Source organism: Clupea harengus, chromosome 9, assembly GCF_900700415.2.
Source record: "Clupea harengus chromosome 9, Ch_v2.0.2, whole genome shotgun sequence".
NCBI lineage: Eukaryota > Metazoa > Chordata > Actinopteri > Clupeiformes > Clupeidae > Clupea > Clupea harengus.
Window position 1 is genome coordinate 12,056,118 of NC_045160.1, and position 22,085 is coordinate 12,078,202.

Genomic DNA, 22,085 nt, shown 5'->3' on the forward strand with positions numbered 1-22,085 from the left:
TTTCTACAAATAGTCTTTATTAGAAACAATAATTCCAGACAGTGAAACGAGACAGATTGAGGCAGTTTTATAGAATCTGTTAACATGTTAAGTCTAACTGTACAGATTTAAAATGGCCATATATTAGATATTTATTATGTATAGTCACTATGAGTACTTTTATGTGTCAAGATTTTACTTCTGTTCAGACATCAAAATGCATGTCAGCCGTGTCAAAAAATGATAACTATTTACACAATGTGCAAAAATGGTAAAATACCACGTTGACCGGATTCAATATTGCTATATTTGATGAACAATTATAAACAATGACAATATAACAAAGAGAAAACATAACCCAAGAAAAACCCATCATTCTACATTTAATCATTCCGACACACATAGAACTAACATCTAACCATTCACACAGTTAAGCACAGAAGAAAATTAAATAAAATCAATCTAGTGATTAAGATCGGTTTTCACTTCAATAGAAGCATCTTCCCCATCGTTGCATAAGGCATAAGGCAACACCTTCAGTAAACTGCTGCCTATGCTAGTCTGCAAGGTCCTGATAAGACGATAATGAGTAGAACATTTAGTGTGTAAATCATACAATCACCCACTCACCTGACAGACAGCTGAAAAAAGGGGCTGCAGAAACTTAAGGGACCCAATGTCAGAAAAATAAGCACAAATGGAGTAGGCCCTCGTTTGCCAGTTTTAGCTTCTTCAAAGTTTTTTTTTTCTTCTTTATTCTTGTTTTAAGCATCCTGATGGGAGCAGGAAGTGTTACGTAGGTGAGTCTATCACTTGGTTTTCTCCTCACAGTACTTCTTCTGCTGGATCCGTTTAGCATAGCTCTGTGCCATAGAGTTAAGGATCGAGACAATAAAATAGCAGACCATGACGAGGACGACTTTTTCAAACACCCAGGCCAGCCAGTTCTCTCCCTGTGTAGACAAAGCAGGAACACCTCTCAATATTTAAAAAACCTCCCAAAGCCTTGGCTCACAAATCACTGGCTAAAATGCTGTGCTTAGATACTCATCAGGGAATACACAACATATGGCCTGGTCTGATTGGAAAACTAAACCAACAAGAAAGGCAGCTCTTCAACTTGGTTGGTTCAAGAGCTTCTCCATGCTCAGCCTTTGCCTTTTCTACCCCTTGCTTTTGAACAATGACAGCATTTCTCTAGAAGTGAAGCTTGATGCAAACTGAAAATCTTTGGCCAACACCAGTACTTATAGCCAAGATGCTTAAACAGCTAGCCCAGACAATGGAACCTCAATAAGACAAACACAAGCTTCTGAGATCTCTTTGCCTCCAAGATCTTTGTCCCTGACTACTTCCCTGCCAAACAAAAGACAGGCCTGAGCTTACCGCAGGAGTGCCCTCTCCAGCCCGATGGTGCAGCTTGTCTCTCTGGGCCTCCAGATAGTGTTGGAAAGGCTTCTGGAGGGATGGACCAAACCTTGGAATAGCACTGTGGAGAGAGAAAAGGACAAGAATCACCACTTACCCAAGCTGAACCCGAAGAGTAGCATGGGAGAATAAAAGGTCCCCTGCATCTCTGAGAGCTAAGAGTGGCCCCTTTCTGATGTCCCACTCCTACTGAAGTGTGCCGATGCCACTGCTGACAGAGCTCTGACATCCCCTCACTTATAACACCGGGGTTCCTGTGAAGACTGGTTTCAACCAATTAATGGGGAAGTGAGTCGTTCCTGTGTCATCACTGCCTTATAGGCACCACCCAGATGAGGGAAGGCGTGTTCCTCCAATACCAACACAGCCCATATTAGGAACCGGTCTCAAACCCAAAGGAAAAGATGACATTGACACACTAGTCTCAAACCTCAGTCAATGGCCCAGTGACCCAACAAGGCACCTTTTCATCTTCAAAATGAGCAATGTGCCATCAGAGTGCTTCAAAATATGTGACACCATCAAACCAACCATCATACCAACACCAATAATCCAGAACCTAATGACCTAATTGTAAACATACCATACCGTGTCTGATAAGCACTGTCACTCCGACTGCAAAACAAGGCATTTATTGGCAACACATGACTCACCCGGCCTCTTGCTGTCATCATCAGAGTCAGGACACTGAGTCAGCAGCACTGTTCAGAATGCTTATCACAGAACCACTGTGTGTCATACCCTCTCTTCCCAGATACTGTCTGAATGTTGGACCTCTACAAACAAATCACATTCAGGGACTACATCTGCTCTGTTCCACACACACAAAGTTGTCATCTGAAAATATCCCCTTTCTATGAGAGCAAAAGCAAGTGAGCCAAATAGGATGACATTATCCAGTGAATTTTCCATTTACAGAAATTGATGGTTGGAGATGCTGACAACCAAAGAAAATACAGGGGAAAAGCCATTCAAGGTCCCTATCTGACTCCAAAGGCACTGCACAAGAGAGAGCATTCTGACTTGTGTCTCAGGTTCACATTAGGTGAAAACCTAAGCTGCTACTGAGGTTTCAATAGCTGTAACTCAACCATCATCTGACTCATTTGCCAGTATATCTGATGCTGTATGATGCCATCGTGTACGCCACATTAGGATACGCAACACATGGGAAAAGCACATCGGAGTCGGACGTGTTGCTTCTTGTGAACTACTGTGAGGGTACAAATACATGCCTGGAAAAATAACCATAATGTCACAATAACTCTAGTGGAGTTTAGTTCTGCGTATACAAGCTACATCTCCAGTGCAGTGCGGTGGGGCCAGTGGGGTTAAGGGCCGCACTCTTATGACTCGTAGGTGCCAAGCAGGGTGCTGATGCCATCCACCCATGGGCTGCTGATTCATCCCTGTCACCACAGCTAACACGAGCCTTTAAACCAATAACGTCTTAGCTAGCAGCAAAAATAAGGCAGCCGAATGCATCATCATCTTGTGATACACATAAATGGAGATTTCCGCTGTCCTTTTCTACCATTTACCATGATATCAGTGTTCCATTCTAAAATATGACATCATATTAGTGGAAGGTCAATTGTTCAGATATTTACCATGATATCAGTGTCCCATTATATAATCATATATATAATGACATTATATTAGTGAAAGGACAATTGTTCAGATATTTATATATATTATAAATATTATAATATATATATTATATTTACCACCTTTTTAATAATTTCATGAGGTTTGAAGATCCTAACTATTCCGCCTCAGAGCCTTTTTTTGTCCATGCATGATGTCAACTACATAATGTTCATTTGTTTAATCTACAGTGTTTTAGATTTTATAAAACATATTATATTATATAAATATTTTTTTACTACATTTATATATAAAAAAACTAAAAATGAGAAGATGGCAGAAAACAGCGAGTCATGTGGAAAAAAAGTTTTGTCTGTGTTTTGCAATGTCCTAGTATCCACGCATTTGGGACACACCCATTTTCAGATCTTACAAATCTCTCAATGCAAGGTCTTATCACCACAGATGTAGAGTGTAAAAGTATGACGTTTTTTTTTTATAAACTTTCCTCCTAACACGATTTAAATAGGAGTAAACATTTACTACTGTATTACTACTATTTAGTACTGTAGCGTGAATTAATAAATGTATCACATAAGTTGTATGTGCCTCAACGCCACAGCAACCTCTTGGAAATACAAATTGAAGTACATGAAGAGTCTAGTTTGAGATGGGCAAAAGTGCCATAGGCATCTTATCAGTGCAAGCCCAAACAGCTCATATGTGGGAAATAAACCTGTAGTGCTAACATCATAGTTTAATAGCTGGTAAAAATAACAATAATAATAATAATACGAATTGTACATATAGATAAAAGTATGGTTTCACCACAGGTATGTGGTGTGATGAATTATTTTATGAACATACCATCTACCACCATACTACTAAATTACATAAATATCCACATTTAAAATGACCTGGACTTGATGCTACCTCATCTATTTAATGAAGATAGTATTTATTATGATTTGTTAAATAATACATTTCAATGTAACAAGAAAAAGTTTCACAATGTCAATTCATTTTGTTAAGTATTCAGGGTTTACGAAATGTAAATCTGTTGTGGCCATGCCAGTACACAATATCTAAATTACCAGAAGTATAGAGTATGAAGTATGGATGTCGCTCTGAAAAAAAAAAAAACCTTGAGACACTCAAATACTAAGCGACTAGTCAGCTTCCAGCGGATGATCTTAAGCCTGGTCACTGCCTCTCAGACAGATAAGTTAATGATCTGGGCATACATACTCATCACTAGATGTGGGAGTTTGCAAAATTTCATGCCAATAATGATTATGGATGAGGTGAAGATGACTGACGGCTCACACTTGATGTGGCATCATGCTATAATTTCCATCCAGACATCCCAGAGAATGACGTATACATAATGAACTCCAGAGAGGGAGTTTAACCATAATTACAATACAATCAGATTTAGGAGTACCTGGGGAATAACCCATTCTACAATTTTAGACTAATTTAGTCTATCTACCAATCATATGCAAAACTATGATGTTCTTACTGATACAATTTTCCCCCTGTGAGAGCATTGATTACTCACCCCAAAAGTGACACCATCTGCTCCACTATGTGCTTGCTGAAGGTTATGATAACAAACAGTTTCTGTGGGAAAAAGAAGAGATGTGGACACAGGACTTCAGACAGTGATTCAACAGTGAGCATTACTATTCTTAGAGGGAGACAATGTAAGCTTGACACGGACATGGCTGGAGGGGGGCAATATTCCGCACTAGACAAGCCTGCCAGCCTCGGACAGGATATGACACGAGAAGCCTGGGGGCCCACACACAAAGGCCCCTAAGAGAGGGATGGAAGCCTGTGAGATGGCAACCTGGTGCAGTGTGTGTGTGTGTTTGGACTGCTTTGATGGTTAGAGTTGCATTTTCACAGTCTGGAGTGCGATTAGTCACTCACTGGTGTGGGTTCAACTAGCAAAGTCAAAGACACCCCCCATCACGGGAAATCCGGGTTTGATGTGTTCAATTAAAATACATTCCATTTCATTCGAATGGAGATTCTTTAAACAAACGCATGGGTCACAATTTATACAAACCAGATCACTTTGAAAAGCCATCTATAAAACGATCTGATTAAAATCTGGGTTCAGTTTGTTTTGATTTGGTTGACTTTGTTTTAAAACAATCCTTCTTTTATGTCTCGCATCCTGACATTAAGGAGACCACCAACAGGCAGACTTTCCCCTAAACAGCGGTACAAAAGCCAATTTGAAAACCACAGCCATATACTGGTCATACCACCAACACTGTTCCTATTATAATTATTCTATGATATTTGTTAGGTTTCTAAAAGTACTCTATACTGGGGCAAATACATAAAAAACAAATGCATTTATATTTTGGGTATTCCACTTCCCATTTTAAAGTTGTCACTAAACACTAATACAATTTTGTAAAACAGACACCAAATCTACCACATATAATTAAAGACTTTTTTGAAAACTACCTGGATGTGCATCTTGACAATTGCTTTTCCTATGAGAGTTGCTCCAAAGAAGGTCCAGAAAGGTACCAAGAAATGACCACATGTGATTCCAGCGAGATCAAACAGGGGGTTTGGAATCTACCAAGAGGGATACAAGTGACAAACATAAGATAATGCATGTTTAAAATACATTCAAAGGTCCAAAGTAGATTTACTAGATTTAGTATCATCTGAAATTTACTGAAATTCAGTATGTACCCATATAAATATGAAGATCAGATGGAATAACACATTCTATTAGGGTGTTAAACCAATCAATGGAATAAGCAGTAAACACATGATTAATGAGGAACATATACACTTACGGATGCACAAGCAAGAATTCCAAAGAAGCCTACTCTCTGGACCATGTTCTGTACAGCTAGTTTTGCTCTTGTTGCAAAGTCCTGAAAGGTAACAAACAAGGCAAGGCAACTTCATTTCTAAAACACATCACAGTGGTGAAGTGCTTTACAAAGGCGACTTAAAACACAGAAATTAAAAACTAATACATTAAGAAGACAAACAAAAGAACAATAAAAAAAGAAATGACACAAGATCACCAACAGTAATTTTAAAATCCTTTATAAAAGTCAAGGTGAAAAAGTTGCTAAATTATCCAATGTTGCCAATAAAAAAAATGTATCAAAAGTGTTAAGATTTGAGAGTGATTTAAAAAGCAAAGGACTTAAGCACTAATCCACCCTCACATTTAAAAAAAAAAAAAGAACTTATAAGCAACTTAATCTATTATCAGCAAAAGCCTTAACATTATGTACAGGTCTTTAAATTCTTCTAATTATATGCACCGGGGGGAAAAAACAACACAATTTCAATTAAATATGCCAAGATGACTAAGTACCACTTGCAGACAAAAAAAGGTCTTGACCAGCATCTCTAGGTGGCAATTTCAATGTGAAATAAATAGCACACTGCAGTTAAGATGGCCTCCGCCAATTCAGTCACATGGCGCTCTCATTAAGACCATGAACTATGGTGCTACTGACCAAGGACTCACAGTATGGCCGGAATGTATGTCTCAGTTTACAGCCAAACATCCTCTAGTTATTGAACCCTGCTGTGTCCAAGACCTCTACAGGGGAGCATGACATACAGCAGGGGAGGTGGGGTAAAATCAATAGGGCTTTTGTGGAAACCCAACTGACAGCACCTCAAACAAGCTTAATCTAAATCCCACTGAGAAACAAAGGGGCCCCCCATGCTGACTAAGAGATTGTGTGAGGGACAGGCAGCCCGTATGGCTCATGTTTAGCAGCTGACAATCTGGAGCACTCTGGGAGAAAGAGGAGAGCACCTCAAGGGTCCAGTCTCCACTAACAGGCTATGATTAAAGGGAAGCTTTGCACTCTGACTCACCATCTGTTTAAACGGGTTTACTGGAAGTCAGGGGAGGGGCTTTCAGTGGAAGTCATGTGATCGTGGTGAGCCAACCATAGCATGGATAGGCGTCTATAGCTGGACATGGATGGTGGGAAGGGAAGAGCCTCAGGGAGTGTTTTTATATGTCTACTGTCTTTGTGTCATCTTCAGGGAGATGACACCAAGTTCACACGGCCTTGTGTCTATCAGCCTCTCTACCTTTTTCACAAGGACATGTGTCACTGCTCTAAGCAGACAAGAATAAACTTCCACTGCAACCCACCTATTGTTTAACTACTGTCTTTGTTCCAGTACATTCCATGACAACATTCATCCTTTGATCGGTGTGCTGTGCAAGTACCCCTCTTCTTTGTTCTCCTGACTGAGGCTACTGTATTAGCCTCCCTCTCGCTGGGGGAAAACTCAGATGTTTCACCACTTCATTATTCTGTCTGGGCTCAGTCCAGAAGAGGACAGCTCTGATTCAGCCCCCGCAGCCGTTAAAAGAGAGAGGCAGAAAAGGAGGGAGAGAGAGGCCTGTCATGTGGGGCGTGTGAGAGCAGGGCAAAGGGAGTGTGCTCACCTGGGCTGTCTCAGCCTGCCCCAGCATCTCCTCAAATTCCTCGTAGTCTTCATCATCTGGCTCAGCTCCTGAGAGCCGGGCTGCCCGGGCCATGAAGTACGGAGGCAGCTCGCCGATGGCCGTGCCCGCCCCCTGATCACACACACACACACATAGCGAATCAATAACAAGGGCAAAAAGAGCAAAACACTTTTGTGTAAAAGCTTCATCAGGTTTTCTGTGTTGTTCTTTTGTGTTTTATTGAGTGTAAAAACCATACTACTGCCTGAAAAGTTTGCATCAATGGAGTTTCCATGTAAATGTGCTCCATCTCATTTTTTTCCCGCCCATCACCACAGACTTCGCATCTCTCACCACCCGACAATTTCCCTCTGAACCACAAGACTAGGCGGAGAGTGCATTCCTTAACCTTTCACCTAAGCAGTCTTGAAGAATTGATTGTGTTTGACTGTTGGGGCCAGTAATGAGGGCCCATTGTTTGGTGGTGGTGGAGTTCTGGCTGGGGGCTGACTCACCCACATACAGGCCTCCAGTCGGACCTTGGACATGATGGTCCAGAGCGTGATGGTGCCATGTGCCACCTCATCTGGGCACACGATCTGGTCGGGGTAAGGCGGCTCGGGGAAGTTGACTGAGCCGCACTCGTATGCAGCCAGGGTGACAGAGGCTATGTGCGGACCCTGAGGAGGACAGAGAACAAAAGGAAACTGAGGGTGGATGCACATCAATGAAAAAACAAACTGACAAGGGGGAATCTTTCAACATAAAACGGGGGATGACTTAGGATTCCACTGCTCTGTTATCACAGGCTGACAAGCCTGAGGAAGCCTCAGTTTGCATGGGGAAAGAAGAAAAGCCAGCAACATGATTAGTCATTGCAGATCTAATGTGTCAGCCAAAAGTATGCAGGGGAGTTCTACTGTGTGTGTGTGTGTGTGTGTGTGTGTGTGTGTGTGTGTGTGTGTGTGTGTGTGTGTGTGTGTGTGTGTGTACGTGTGTGTGGGGGGCATTCATCAGCTTTTTAATGCCTTCATACAGGTCCTGTATGCTGTAAGAAAATTCCAGATGACTATGTGAGACATCCCCATCTGGACAGGGTTTAGCATTACCAAAAGCAAAACTGTGGGAAAAATGACTCCTTCAGTTGCCTGCTTGGGTTGGAATGACTAAAATGGTCCTGACTATATACGAGATATCTGGACATAGCAGGTTTTCATCCAACACAGAAAACTACTTTACATTGGTATCGCAGGCCAGTAAAAAGCATCTCCTTTATCCTCAAAGACATCTGATTGTGTGTGGCTCCATGACACTTATTTTTCATTATTTCCACCTCATTTTTTTCAGATTATAACTAGTGTTTAGGTATACAGTAATCAGACAGTCATGTGCATGGTGTGGCTAAAATTCAAATATAATTTCAAAGGGGACTCCTCCATTCAGTTTGTCTTCTACACTTAATTTAAAAAATGTGTGTGCTTGCAATCAACTTCTCCCACTCCCACCACATTCTGTCAGCCTGACGCCATTTTCTTGGTATGTGGTAGGGATTTAGTGTCTGACCCTGAAGACCACTAACGCATAGTTCCTGAACCTCCTACAAAGAGCCTCCTGCAATGGCATAACCTCACCTTTGAGAGAGGCACATTCAAAAGGTGGCTCTGTCTAGACCCCTTCTTTTAAACAAGATAATTTATGGGTGCAGCTGTGCTTTGCAGCCAAGGTTAAAAAGAAGTATTTTTTTTTCCGTGTGTCATTACTGAAAAAATAAGTGACTTGATGCCCAATACTGAAGCTCTGTTAACTCAAGAGTGCACACTTTAGTGTAACAGTCATTCTGTAATGGTGATCAAAATTTCATTCACTATACAGTGCACTAAAGAATTGTGCATGTGAACCACAAATTGTAGTATACAGACAATGTTCACTGTAACCTCTCCTGTGTGCAACAATTTATTGCAAGGTGAAAAACTGCAAAGACTGGCCATTCGCTAATTTGCATGTTAGCAGAGACATTGTAAGGGAGGAGACAAATCACTGAGGGGGAAATTATTGGGGGATTCCGCAAAAACGCTAAATCAGGGGTACTCAATTAGAAACCCAAAAGGTCCACTCGCCAAATTTCCATTCAGGTCAGGGTCCGGAACAGTGATGGTCAAAATCCAAAAACATAACTCCAACAAAAAAGTTCGAACTATGCACAAAATGTGATGTGGTCTGGTCTTTTTTGTGTGAAAGGTGACACCTTTTTGTGTGTTAAACTTGGGCATTAAAGATGTGAGGGCCATGCGGTGGCACTGATGTAAGTGTTCATTAGTGAGTGTGCTCCTGTATTTGTTTTACACCATATTCATGGTTGAAAAGGCAGACTCACAACAGTATGTTGAGGTATGCACGCTCTTGTTGTGTGGCTGATCTAACTATTACACTGCATGTTGCTTGGTATGATGATTGCAGTGGGTTTATTTTTCTGGCCCTTACCTCAGAGTTCTGGGGGTAATTTTGTTCGAAGTGTGCATGCTTTGTTTCATAGTGACATTTCACGTTACCACTTTTGACAAGGGCAACCGTCTCGTTGCAGATTAAACACATCGGTGTTGTGCTCCCCACAGGCGGCACAAATGCATAGGCTACTTGTCAGTCCACTCGCGAATTTTTGGAATCAACTTTTCGGTTTTTGTCGGGTTTAGAGCACGCCATAATTTTCGTTTGCTGATAAACAGATACCGTTCACAAATCGATCTGCCCGCGTTGTTGCCATTGACACACACAACCTGCGTGACCCACAGAGCTCGCGGCCAACATTGAGTGAGTGAGTTGTCATAGTGATGTTGTTATTACAGCTCCTGATTGGACCTCTGGATTGGACACGGAAGATAGAAACCACATCGAATAGGAACACAATATATAGCACGAAATCACGTAACAATAAAAACTCGCTTGGATCATGATTTAAATTCAAATCTGGGTCCGGATCCGGACTGGAGTCCGCCTATTGAGTACCCCTGCGCTAAATGGATTTGGATCGATTTGGAGGTCCTGTCCTGTATTATAAACAGACAATCACATCGTTGGAAACAGCATAACTGACGTTTCGCCTCACCTGAACGTTCCGTTTATTTCCACTGTTACCAAAGCAATAGCCGAGAAATTGTGTCATGCGCAGTGGGCAATCAACATGAAGATTTTTTTAGCCTTATTTGATTGTTTGTTTATATCATTTTTAAACATGGATTCATGTGATGAATATTAAATGTCTGTTTGACTATCCTATGTGGAGTTACAGGTCTTTCCCCATTCATTTAAATAGGAGCCTGATCTTTTTTGCCCGAAATAGTTGTCCAGAGGCGTTGCCACGATGGCTGCTGAGTGGCGAGACTTTCCTTGGATTGTAGTATCCAAAATCTGCCATTGTTTTAACATATGATTCCCTTACATAGTAAACTCAATACATTTTTCAATATATGGTATAGTGAGTGAGTGAATAATTGAACATTCCAAACACAGCTTTACAGTTTGGGAAATCCAATGAAGTGGCCCACTTCCTTTTTAAATGTTCGTCAGAACAGAGCAGATAAGACATGCTACGCATTCATTCCTTTCTCACAGTGAGTTACTGACCAGTCTTGAGAAAGAGGAGGGTTTTCAAAATACTGGGGAAGTACAACACGCCAGATATGAATGTTAAGATGCTGGCTCATGTCCCCATGATACAGGCCGTTTCATTGTAAGTGGTCAAAGTCTAATGCAATTCAAGACGTGACCAAGCTGACACAAAGGTCATTCTATGAATCAAAAAAGGCAATCTTCCAAAAACCCATTAATATACAAATCTGACTGTGGAAGAATGTTAGTGGCAAACATTCCTCACATTACAACTCAAGTAATCTCACAACTGACACACAGTGTCAAACCTAGACTGTGTAGTATGATAGCTGTGTCTGAGCTGAACCACTGAAAAATGAGTGTGCTGGTCACCACAACTGTTGGGCTTCCTGAGAAGGAAGTATTAAATGCAGTGTCAAGACAGGAAGAGCAACTCCTTCCACGTGGTGGATTTCTTACACCAGAGGCGATAACTGATGGATTATCGGAGACTCCACCCTCCAAAAGGGTGCTTTTTCAGACAGGACATCGCACTCCATGCATATTGCACTTTGTAAGTAGTACATTGCATGCACCATCTGGAGTGGGGGTTCAACCGACGGAGATTATGATCTAATCCTAAATGAAATTCAACCCCCTCCCAAGACCAAGGAAACAATAGACTCTGTAGTAGACCACAGTTTTTTTTCTATTTAAAATGAGAAATATATTAAGATGGAACTCTTTTGTACACTAGTTATACTTCATACCTCTTCCATGGTGCCTACACATTGGGTATTCTGCACCCTGATAACAGCTTGGAACCATTTCGGGATGAAGTCAAAACCCCTTAGGAGGGTCTTTATCAAAATGTTTTACCCACTCCGATGGACACACTCCTCCTATGACAGGCAAAACACCACATTTTATAAATACTCCCCATCAAATGAACGAACTCTCTTTGAAGCCGAGACCACAATAAACTAGATTAGTTTACCAGCAGCACTGTCTAAAAAGGTCACTGCTGAGTCTACATGCAGTATTTCCAGAGCCCAGGTTTGGAGTCGCACGTTGAGTGCAACAGCAGGTCCCTGCGTGACAGTGAGGCTCGGTGATGGCTCAGCACTGCCTTCTGGGCAGATGTATTTCTGTCCTGTGCGACCACTGCTGTTGTGAGGGGTAGGATTGGGGTATCATGTGAAAGGCTCACCCACACATCACCTCCCTCCAAATCCAGTCGCATGAACAAGAGTTGATGACTCTACGTGAAGTCACCTAGATGAGTCGACACATTCTCTCAGATTATTATGTGCAGTGAGATGAGGGGTACCAACTACTCCTCACTGACCATATTTCATTGGTGTCACCATCATGTAAGACTGTGCAAAAATCAGGGATAATAGGCCTACACAACACAAGTCCTTAATAAGGCACCGGTCCTCTCATGTCAAGACCACAATGCAATACCAGCAGATCTGCCAGTCAGGCCTTTTCACATTCAGAACAGGGAGGTTTTTAACTTTCTCTTTAATCAGCCATCAGGGTGCTTGTCGCACCACTGTTTGTCTTTTTTTCACATCAAGTTGCCAACAAAGAAGCCACCATAACAGCACAGACACATAAACTCACTTATCCCGATACACTCCTTTCAACTAATTTCTACCTGATAACATGTTATAGTGGTGCCACTACAAAGTGGGAAAAGTTTTCAGTCTAGAATCTACTCCATTTCACACACATTCTTCCGAATCCCTCCATTCTTCTTTAAAAAAAAAGAAGAAAGAAAACTGTAATGAGCTACAGTGGACAGGGAATCGCCATTGATGCCTTGAATCTCTTCTTTTCCTTCTAGGATTTTTCTATTGCTTTTAACGTATTGTCCAGTCCATTTTCCTTCTGGAAATTTCTATGATCACCCATTTGCTTGTTCTGTACTTCACTTTGCATAAAGGTATCTCTCAAAAGAAGATGTAAATGTAAGTATAATAAGGTTCAGAATGACTGGAAAGAGTATGTGATATGAAGTTTATCAGACAGTAGAACGGTCATAGTTCTTCACTCTTGCGAAACAAGAAACAGTAATCACAGATCAGTATCCCAACACCTCAGAATAATCATGTGTAAAGTGGACACTTTCGCTTCCTCGTCTGTCACATTGCTGAGGACACATTCACACTGCAGGAAGGGAAGAAAACCCTTTCTCAATCACAGAAATGCGTCTCATGCCTTGGCCACAATCAAACATTTCTTTCCCGTCAAGGTTTTGTTTGCGTCAAAAGGATGTTGGTGAACAGTGTGCACTGACCACAGACTGCCATGGAAACCCTGTTTCCAGTGAAATGAAATTCTTCAATTCCTAATTGTTAGCATTATGCCTGATAAAATGCTTACACATGATATTTAAGAATACCATGAATGTATCAATTAAAATCTGTAAATTAAACTAAGATGTGTTATCTTACTGTTTTCTGTAATATGTTTTCCTTTACTGTTTATTCATTGTATGGAGGAGTTCTCTATATAAAACATTTTTGAATTTTGAAAACTTCAATATAACTTTTTAAGACTGTTATTCTATTATTTTAAGCCTAGTATTTTCCATGTTAATTTATTTCTTATAAATATATTAATTTTAAAAGCATTTATAAACATTAGATATATTATATTGTGTGTGTATTGTTACTCATCTTATTTTGTTGTTGTTATGATTGTGATTTTTTTGTTCTATTTTTGTATATTTTCTGTAAATTGCTTTGAACAAAAACATCTGCTAAATAACTAAACTTATTTGGTAATCTGGAAGAAGGTACAAAAATGTAGAATAGGGAAACCAAACCACATACCAAGCTTATGGACTTTAGATTTGTGAATTCTAATAATTAATTATTTAAAAAATCTAAGGTTAGGTTCTAAAAACAACTGGGATATACAATATCCAGATATATAGTGCTTACAATTATGCATAAAACCATATAGCCAAAGATGCAACAATCAGAACAGACACAGATGATCTTACCAGGTAAAGCAGGAAGGTGTGCAGTCCTGTCCCAAGGCCTACTGAGGACAGGATACCCAAGCCTACCCAGTAGCCACACCACAGGAACCTTTTCTCCATATACTGTATATACTTGAGCAAACAAAATTCATAATATATAAACAAAGCAATACAGCCTCAAAAAAGATAAAATCAAGAGTTTTTTTTTTCTCCTCAGGCATATGGATGAATGTAAACAAGTAGACTTTCTGATGCTTTTTCAACCACAAAAGACCTGGAAACGACATTGCTAATTGTTTAACCAGATTTGTAAAATTTAACCAGGCATCAGTAAGCCTTATTGTTGGGTCATATTATGCATTAACAACAACAAACAAATAATTTGCAACAGAGACTTATCCCTACCTTCTGATGTGTTCCATCTACGGAGTAGGCCATTGAGAAAATAGATAACAGTAAAAGGAATAACAAAACTGTGCCACGTCGTTTCCATAATCTGAACAGGGGACAAGAGAAAAGTCCGTTAATCAACAGTACTGAGGCACTGTGCTGAAGAAGTAAATGAAAGCCTTTTCAGTCGCTTACAACGTACTTAAGTGTCCACTCTTTCAAGGTGATCAGAGTTTCTAGAAATGAATACTGTAGGGTTTGGACCGGTCTCTTCCACAGGACCAGCGACAGACGCTCTTCTCTGTCTTGCTGCTTTCTATCCCGAACGGAGGAATCTGGATGAGAAAAGCAGGACACTTGGCAGATCAAGAACTATGTAGGATATGGACATTCTGTGCATTATTAACCTTACAATGATGAGGGAATAGAAAAAAACAACATTAAAGTTCAAGTAGGTTTCTACTAAAAAGACGGCAATAATGTGCCATGATTAATTACTGATTGTGCTGATTTATTAAGAATATGTCATCCTCAAAGTTTACATAATCATTCATCTACCTGGACTACTGGACAATTTAAATAACATTCTGCCAACCTGTGAAATTTCCATTTTGCTTTTCTTTGGCTCCAGCGCGTTTCTGTGTTCCTTCACTGTCTACTCCATTTTCAGCCATCTCATTGACTTGGTTAGGGATCAGAAACCTGGAAACACGTTTTACAATAACTTTAGATAAAGTACCTTTAATAGCAATGGACGTTCCAGGGTACTAGACTCATAGTCCACAAGGTCACCTCGTGTACAGCAATGGATGGCGCTTGTCTTTTAACACGGAAGCTGTTGAAAAACCTTCCTCGTACTTTAACCCCAGATAGCTAGATAAGAGAGATGAGTAACTCACGCTGCGTTGCCAAATATGTCAATAATAGCACCTTTGCAGTCAATGTTGCCAACGTGATAGTGTAGTTCAAAGAACACAGTGGTAAGTCATCACATTTTAATACGTACCTAGCTATAGGGCAATATATTTCTATAATTTATAAAGAGCATAATCAGAGTAATGTAAGGACTGGCCATGTTACTTTGTTGATCAGTTAACGTTAGGGACTAACGCCAACACACAGTCAAGTACAAGCAGATGTATGAGCCATTTACTGATACCGGTTACTAGGTCTGTCAGTCGGTAACATTAACGTCATGCTAGCCAAGAATGAAATTACCTGACTAACCTGCTAGGATTGCTAGTTAGAAATGTTAGCGTGATATGCTTCTCCCTGTAATGTTGTTCTTCGAAGATATATATATATTTCAATTGAAATGCATGCTTTATGACAGCACAAACATTACTTTAACTTTATAGGTCAAGAACCCAACCCTACATGCCCAGAACAAATAGATAGGACGTATCAACTCAGTAGCTAGCTGCTAGGCTAATGGTAACGCTAAGTAGCCGGCTGGTGATAAGGGTTGGCAAGATGAACGCGTTGTGGGATTTAAAGCAGACGTGACGCTAATAGGACATTTCCATACATATGAAAGATGACATAAACGTGGCTGTCCGGCAATAAGAGTTAATATGTGGCCTGAATGCACAGTCATACCTTATTTCCTCGGCGAGTCCCAGTTAACCGACGCAGCTAAAACACGCTACAACGACGGAGCACGTGACCGGAAACTCACGTTCATTCATGCGACCAAATATCTATCTATATTCTATGGAGGAATTTTTGTGACATATTTTTAGATGTAGTGGTAAATATATCGGCGTATATATCATCCACCAAGTGCATCTAGATAAACACATCACTTAATACATACATATATCATCTGGTAAATACATCTATACATTTTCCAGTTGTTTATTACAATACTTATTGCACATTATATTTGTATTTATGTCTTCACACATTTAATGAAGGATATGTATCAGGACGGTTCTAATTGCTCTGCAGCAGAATTGTACGTAGGTCACTTGTTTCCAGGGTTGTGGTTTTCTTTGGAAACAAGATATGAAAAATTATGAAATGACCACAGATCAGTTACGTTAGTCATTTAAACTCACTCACTCCTCCCCTCCATTCAAAATAATGTTGTAATTTAACCATGGGGAGCAGACATAAGTGCACTATAACTTTTGTTTTCATATTTAGAAAATGTGACAACGCTGTTTATGGGTTGTCATTTACACACAAAAAAGCAAAGTGCTACAATATAGATATAACTCAGTAACAGTTATTGGACAGAGAATAACTGTCCTAACAAAACATATGGGCAAGAAGCCTACAGTACAGGCCAAAGCTACAATTTAAATGACTGCTTGTTAGAGCAGATAATTACATTGCATTCAGAAATTATTCAGACCCCTTCAGTTTTTTCCACATTTTGTTATGTTGCAGCCTTTTGCTAAAATCATTTGAAATGTTTCCCCTCATCAATCCACACTTAATTCCCATAATAACAAAGCAAAAACCGGATTTTAAAAATGTTTGTAAATGTATTAAAAAGGACAATTGTGAAAAAAGGAAAGTAACTTAACCATTGTGGTATAAACAATTAGATGTATTTTTTGAGTTCGGCAGCCACATTGTTAAAGTAACACTATGCAACAATTTGACACTTTTTGAGATATGGTTTTATAGGCAACTAGTTTTGGTATCATACTCAAATTCATTTTGATAGCATATGGTCATGTGAAGGACAGATAAACACCTGTGTCTTCCCCACTAGCCATCCAGGATATGCCCTATGTAGTTCTGTGTAACGCGCTGGTACACCTTGCAAAAATGGAAGAAAAGCTTTCTCACGCATGACATTGCCAGCTAAACTGCCAAAAGACACAAGTTAGTGTGTTGGCAAGCTTCTATCAGTGTCAGCTGGGCTGTTGGTGGTGTTTGCAAGGTTTTTGCATGCCTTTTAGGTAGTTAGCTTACTAGTTTTGGAACAGAACTTCGTATTGCTGCTTTAATACTAAAAAGGTAGACAACAGGGCATTTGCTTATAAGGACTTAGGCCAAGCCACCTGTGTGGCCATTTTTCCCATACGAGACTGGGGCCAACTTTACTCTTTTCCTCATGTTTGAGAGCAACCGCTTTTAACTATTTCTGTTTCTAACATTAGGGACTTTTGAAAATTGGCAACACTTGGTGCTAGAACTGAATAATCTTAAAATCCATCACTTGCCAGTGATTGATTGATTGTAAATACAAACATGTTGATCTTGATTCATTTACTATGCTTGTCGAATGAATGCAAGCCAACTATCTTTTCAAATAGTTTCTACACAAAATCCCCACATTTTTACATGCCATTTGTTCTCTTTAGCATAACTGGCCAAAGGGATGCCACTGTTGGGGAATTCATAGCATAGTTGCAAAATTGGTGTGTTATTGCCCCCTTCTGGACTGATGATGGGGCTGCAGCAGCAGGTATGCTACGATGAAATATAATGGAAGTTTACACAGCCACATCAAATTAAGTCATCATTGGCTGGTCAAATTTTAGGGGAAGGCCCTACCATCATCTAGAAATAGGCTACCACTGATTGATCCCAATGAGTAGTTCAGTCATACTTTGTTTGACTACACGACTCTAAACAAGTAGGGAATGTGGTGAAATGTCTAAGAAATCTAAGATATTCAAATGTCTTAGTGTGTTAACCAGTGTTCCGTGGAACCAGAGAAGGCTATAGAGCAGGTTTTAATTATGTAATGAGGAGTTTTCTCTTACTTACAGTGCCATCAGTTATTTAAGAAGCTGACCAGAAGAACAATTATTTCCAGTGTCTTTTTGTTGGCATTTTACATTTATATTTACATTTAGTCATTTAGCAGACGCTTTTGTCCAAAGCGTGTTGGCATATTAACTGCCTCAGCTTTGCACTAATACATCCCAGTACATCTTTCTTATAAGACCTATAGCATAAACAAAATCTGCTTACACAATCTTATTGCTACAGTATTTCGAACCGAAGTGACTCTTACCACGTTATAGTTCTTACAATGTAAGATTTCCTCCAGCATCACTGGTTTAACATTTTAACATCAATATGTAGTGTCTTGAAAATGGCACTCAAATAAAACAGCTAGGTTAAATTAAGTAGCCCATAGCAGCTTTAGAAAAGGGGATTCGACATATGTTTAAAATAATGGACTATTCTCTATGGAATTTCTGAATGTCATCATGCAACATTGCTCTGCTAAAAAACATACTGCTCAGCCTACTATATCGTCCTCTAGTAGTCCCTATCTTTCCTTATGTAGGCCACAGGCTACATGTTCTGTATTTTTTCTTTCCCTATAATATGAACTCTAGGATCACTGTGGATGCTTTTGTGGGTTCCTATTTTATAATCTCTTATTTTATAGCGAAATATGCTACGTCACTTCCTACTAGAAGGCGGTCGTTTATATGACAGCTGAATCAACAATAACAAAAACCGCACGTACAGGTTCACGGCTAAGGTGAGCGCAACACATTCCAAAACAATTTACCCAACAGTAGAATAACGGTACGTCTGGAAAATATGTACATCAGATATGTAACGTTAGCGACATTCCGCAGTCACTAGTGCTGTGAGGCTATATTGTCTAAGCCCGAGAACATCATTCGTGCTTATTTTAGTAGGCTTTTTTTCCGCTTCTCCATCATTATGCGTTAGCCGTAGCCTGATTACATCACGCATCCTTTGACTGGCACACAATTGTCATTTTGGATAGTTATAGTCTTCTTAAGTTATCTGGAAGAAAATAGCCTAGACTAAGTTTGAGTCCTGTCAGTAGCTTAGCTAGTTTTGCATCGGGATTCACTGAAAATGTAATGCCTACAAGACTGCCTCCAGTCTTTAAATATATAAATCATCTATGTATTTTAGTTGGATGTGTTAAGGCTAATTCGATGGTAGGCTACGAGGCTATCTAACCATAGGGTTAAAGTGATGTACAGTCTACTGTTATGTATTTTTTTTCCATCTGTGACAGACCTAGTCAACCTAATCTTGTTAACAACAGCTGAACAAATATTTACTTCTACTGGTATTTTAAAAAAGAATACACAACCAGTGTGAAGTATTTACATTTTTGCTGTGCATCTTTGTAGTGATGTTGTGACTGTGAAAGGGAAAATGCAATTCACAGGCAGTAATATTGTATAGACTAAATTGTGCTGGAACTGCTGTGGTGCAGATGCAGTTTGAAATGAAAAACATAGCTGCCAATCCAGTTGTTATTGACTGTTTGACCTGACTGTCATGAAACAAAAGATTTTCATTCTGTTATGGTAACGTATTATCAGAAATTTGAGCTCCCTTCTTTTTCTCCAGTGTCTTCCTGTTAGAGGTGACCTGCGTGTGCCTCAGCCTCAGCCATCCTTCCAGCCCCCCACTGGAGAGACACGGGAGCTAAGAGGAAAAAGAGGACTCACCTCTGCAGGTGGCCAGCTAGTAGAAGGTACAAACCTTTTTTTGTAGCTGCTGTGCTGTTCTGTACTACACCTACTGTACCTATAGACCACTGTGGATAAATTGTTTAGCTGCATCCTCCCAAACATAGCCTTATCTATCTAGATTACCAGATTTCATAAGGAAATTGCATTTAATTGTTTTATATTAAGTCATGGTTCAGTCATTCTGATCTGAGTGAATTTACAGCTTTATTTTAAGTGTACAAAATACTTATATAGTATATACAGTACGTATACTTGATATGATAAAATTATAGAATTATAGATTATGATATAAATTGACTTTCCATTAATTCATTTGTAAGTAGTGCTTCATAATTGTTTGATTTGCAAAACATATTTGGATACATTCAAATATTAGTAAAGGTCCAAGCTTATACAGTATAGTGTGCTCCAGAATGTAGTCTGGCTGCTGATGGAATTGTCTATCTGACCTTCCAACTGGGCAGCAATGATAAGCCGTTAGAGACATCTCCCTATCTCTCTTGTTTATGGCCCTGGTCACAAAGGTTGGTGTCCTTGCTCTAGATATCCATGCATACAAACTGCAGTGTTATCACATTACCAGGGCTGTGTAGTTACTTCATTGAAATACTGGTAAAGTAACTATTCTAGCCTTGCATTGAAAATACATGTACATGTAACCCAAATAAGAGCTTTGTTGTCTGGTGTGTTTGTTGGGTCTCATGGAGCTAGTGTTGGGAGTGTCCAGTGTTACTACCCCTGTATTTGGCTCTTGTTCCGTAGGGCTCGTGGGACAGCACAATGGAGCAGCTTGAGGAAGAGGGCCGCACCTTCATGCAGGTGATCAGTGAGAAGTACAGTCCAGAGAACTTCCCATACCGCCGAGGCCCTGGCATGGGAGTGGTTGTAGTGCCCTCTCCACAAGGATCACCCATGAAGGGTAAGCCTGAGCTATGGTGTAAGGATTTATGAACGGTGCCCCTTTAGTCAATTGTTACATGATATGTGCACTAAATGGACAGTTTATTTTGAGATAAATTATGTTGATATTATTTGCTGTTTTAAAAGGGTATTTAAGCCAGATAGAAAGTTGCTTAGTGTACTGGGAAAAAGAATCTCAGTGTAGTATTAAATTATGCGGATGTGGGTGGCACAAGATAACACGATTCAGGAACTGTTTTATTTTGCTGGTTCATTTGTATCTTAAGTAAGATCAGCTGAAGTGGAAAATGGCTTTAACACATGTGGGGACGTGAGGGTGCCATCTTTAGAGGGCAGTTAATGTCGTGAGATGTCATGAGTTGGTGTCTGCACAGACCGGCTGAACCTCCCCAGTGTGTTGGTGATGAATGGCTGTGGGATGAGTCGTGCTGGAGATCAGGGGGAGATTGCTGCCTTCTGTGCCCACGTGATGGAGCTAGATCTGTCCATTAACAAGCTCCGGGACTGGCATGAGGTAATTTAGCAGACCATAGAACTCTCTCAACAACTGAAAGATGTCATTTTTATAATTATTATAATACATTTTTTATTTAATATATATCTTTGAAGTGTATTTTATTAAGTAAAGTGATCAGAGGCATTGTGTCTGATGAACATACTATGGCTTGCGTTGAATATGAATTTATTTTTGAGTTGCATCCTGTTCTCTTTCATTCAAATTTCAGATCAGTAAGATCGTGTCCAACATCCCACACCTACACTTTCTCAACCTTAGCTCGAACCCGCTGAATGAGGCTGTGCTGGAGCCAAGCTGTGCCGAGGCCTTTTCCCGAGTCCGCCGCCTTGTCCTTAACAACACTCAAGTGTCTTGGGACACAGTGCACATCCTCACTCGAGAGATCCCAGAGTAAGCAGCCATGCCATTTCCATATGTCAGTAATCAATGTACTCTAATTCATTGATTTTTTTTACAGTTCTATAAGAAATACTGCCTAACAGCGAAGGAATATAAAGGAAAATGAATCTGCTTGCCAACTATGGTGGTATTGCTGGAAACATGTTTTTTTCAGGCAGCCACTATCGTTACACCTTCCTTACAACCTGTTTAAACCTCTGCGGAAGTCTGACCTTGAAAATTCTAAGACATACCCAGGGATGAGGTTACTATTTGTATTATTATTTGTATATTATTTGTACTCATCCTTCCTCCACTGCCCCTTTTCCATTCATTTCACTCCCCAGTCTATAGTAGTAACTTTTACTTCTGAGTCACGGTATGTATAAATCAAGAAAG

General features: G+C 40.0%; 2 protein-coding genes across 5 annotated transcripts in view; one reads left to right on the forward strand and one right to left on the reverse strand.

The window, feature by feature from the left end:
* Positions 1–16,131, reverse strand: vmp1 (vacuole membrane protein 1). Of its 2 annotated transcripts, none has more exons than XM_012836240.3 (12): positions 16,029–16,131; positions 15,025–15,131; positions 14,632–14,764; positions 14,445–14,535; positions 14,061–14,171; positions 7,975–8,139; positions 7,460–7,591; positions 5,823–5,903; positions 5,479–5,595; positions 4,556–4,617; positions 1,366–1,468; positions 1–932 (listed from the first exon to the last, which is right to left on the reverse strand). In XM_012836240.3, exons 2-12 carry the CDS (start codon positions 15,101–15,103, stop codon positions 789–791), a joined length of 1,218 nt encoding a protein of 405 aa, XP_012691694.1. In that variant the 5' UTR covers positions 15,104–15,131; positions 16,029–16,131; the 3' UTR covers positions 1–788. The 2 variants fall into 2 exon arrangements, with proteins under 2 accessions (XP_012691694.1, XP_012691695.1); XM_012836241.3 differs by lacking the exon at positions 16,029–16,131 and adding an exon at positions 15,657–15,983.
* The window catches only part of LOC105907847 (tubulin-specific chaperone cofactor E-like protein), a 14,699-nt gene continuing 7,771 nt past the window's right edge, over positions 15,158–22,085 (forward strand). The window contains exons 1-5 of one of the 3 annotated variants that reach the window (XM_031573448.1): positions 15,158–15,409; positions 19,746–19,872; positions 20,633–20,789; positions 21,166–21,305; positions 21,517–21,698. In XM_031573448.1, the coding sequence (XP_031429308.1) occupies positions 20,651–20,789; positions 21,166–21,305; positions 21,517–21,698 (461 nt within the window). In that variant the 5' untranslated portion in view covers positions 15,158–15,409; positions 19,746–19,872; positions 20,633–20,650. Of the gene's footprint in view, positions 15,410–18,637; positions 18,936–19,745; positions 19,873–20,632; positions 20,790–21,165; positions 21,306–21,516; positions 21,699–22,085 lie in introns of those variants that run through there. The other 2 variants (XM_031573449.2, XM_012836248.3) reach the window with 2 other exon arrangements.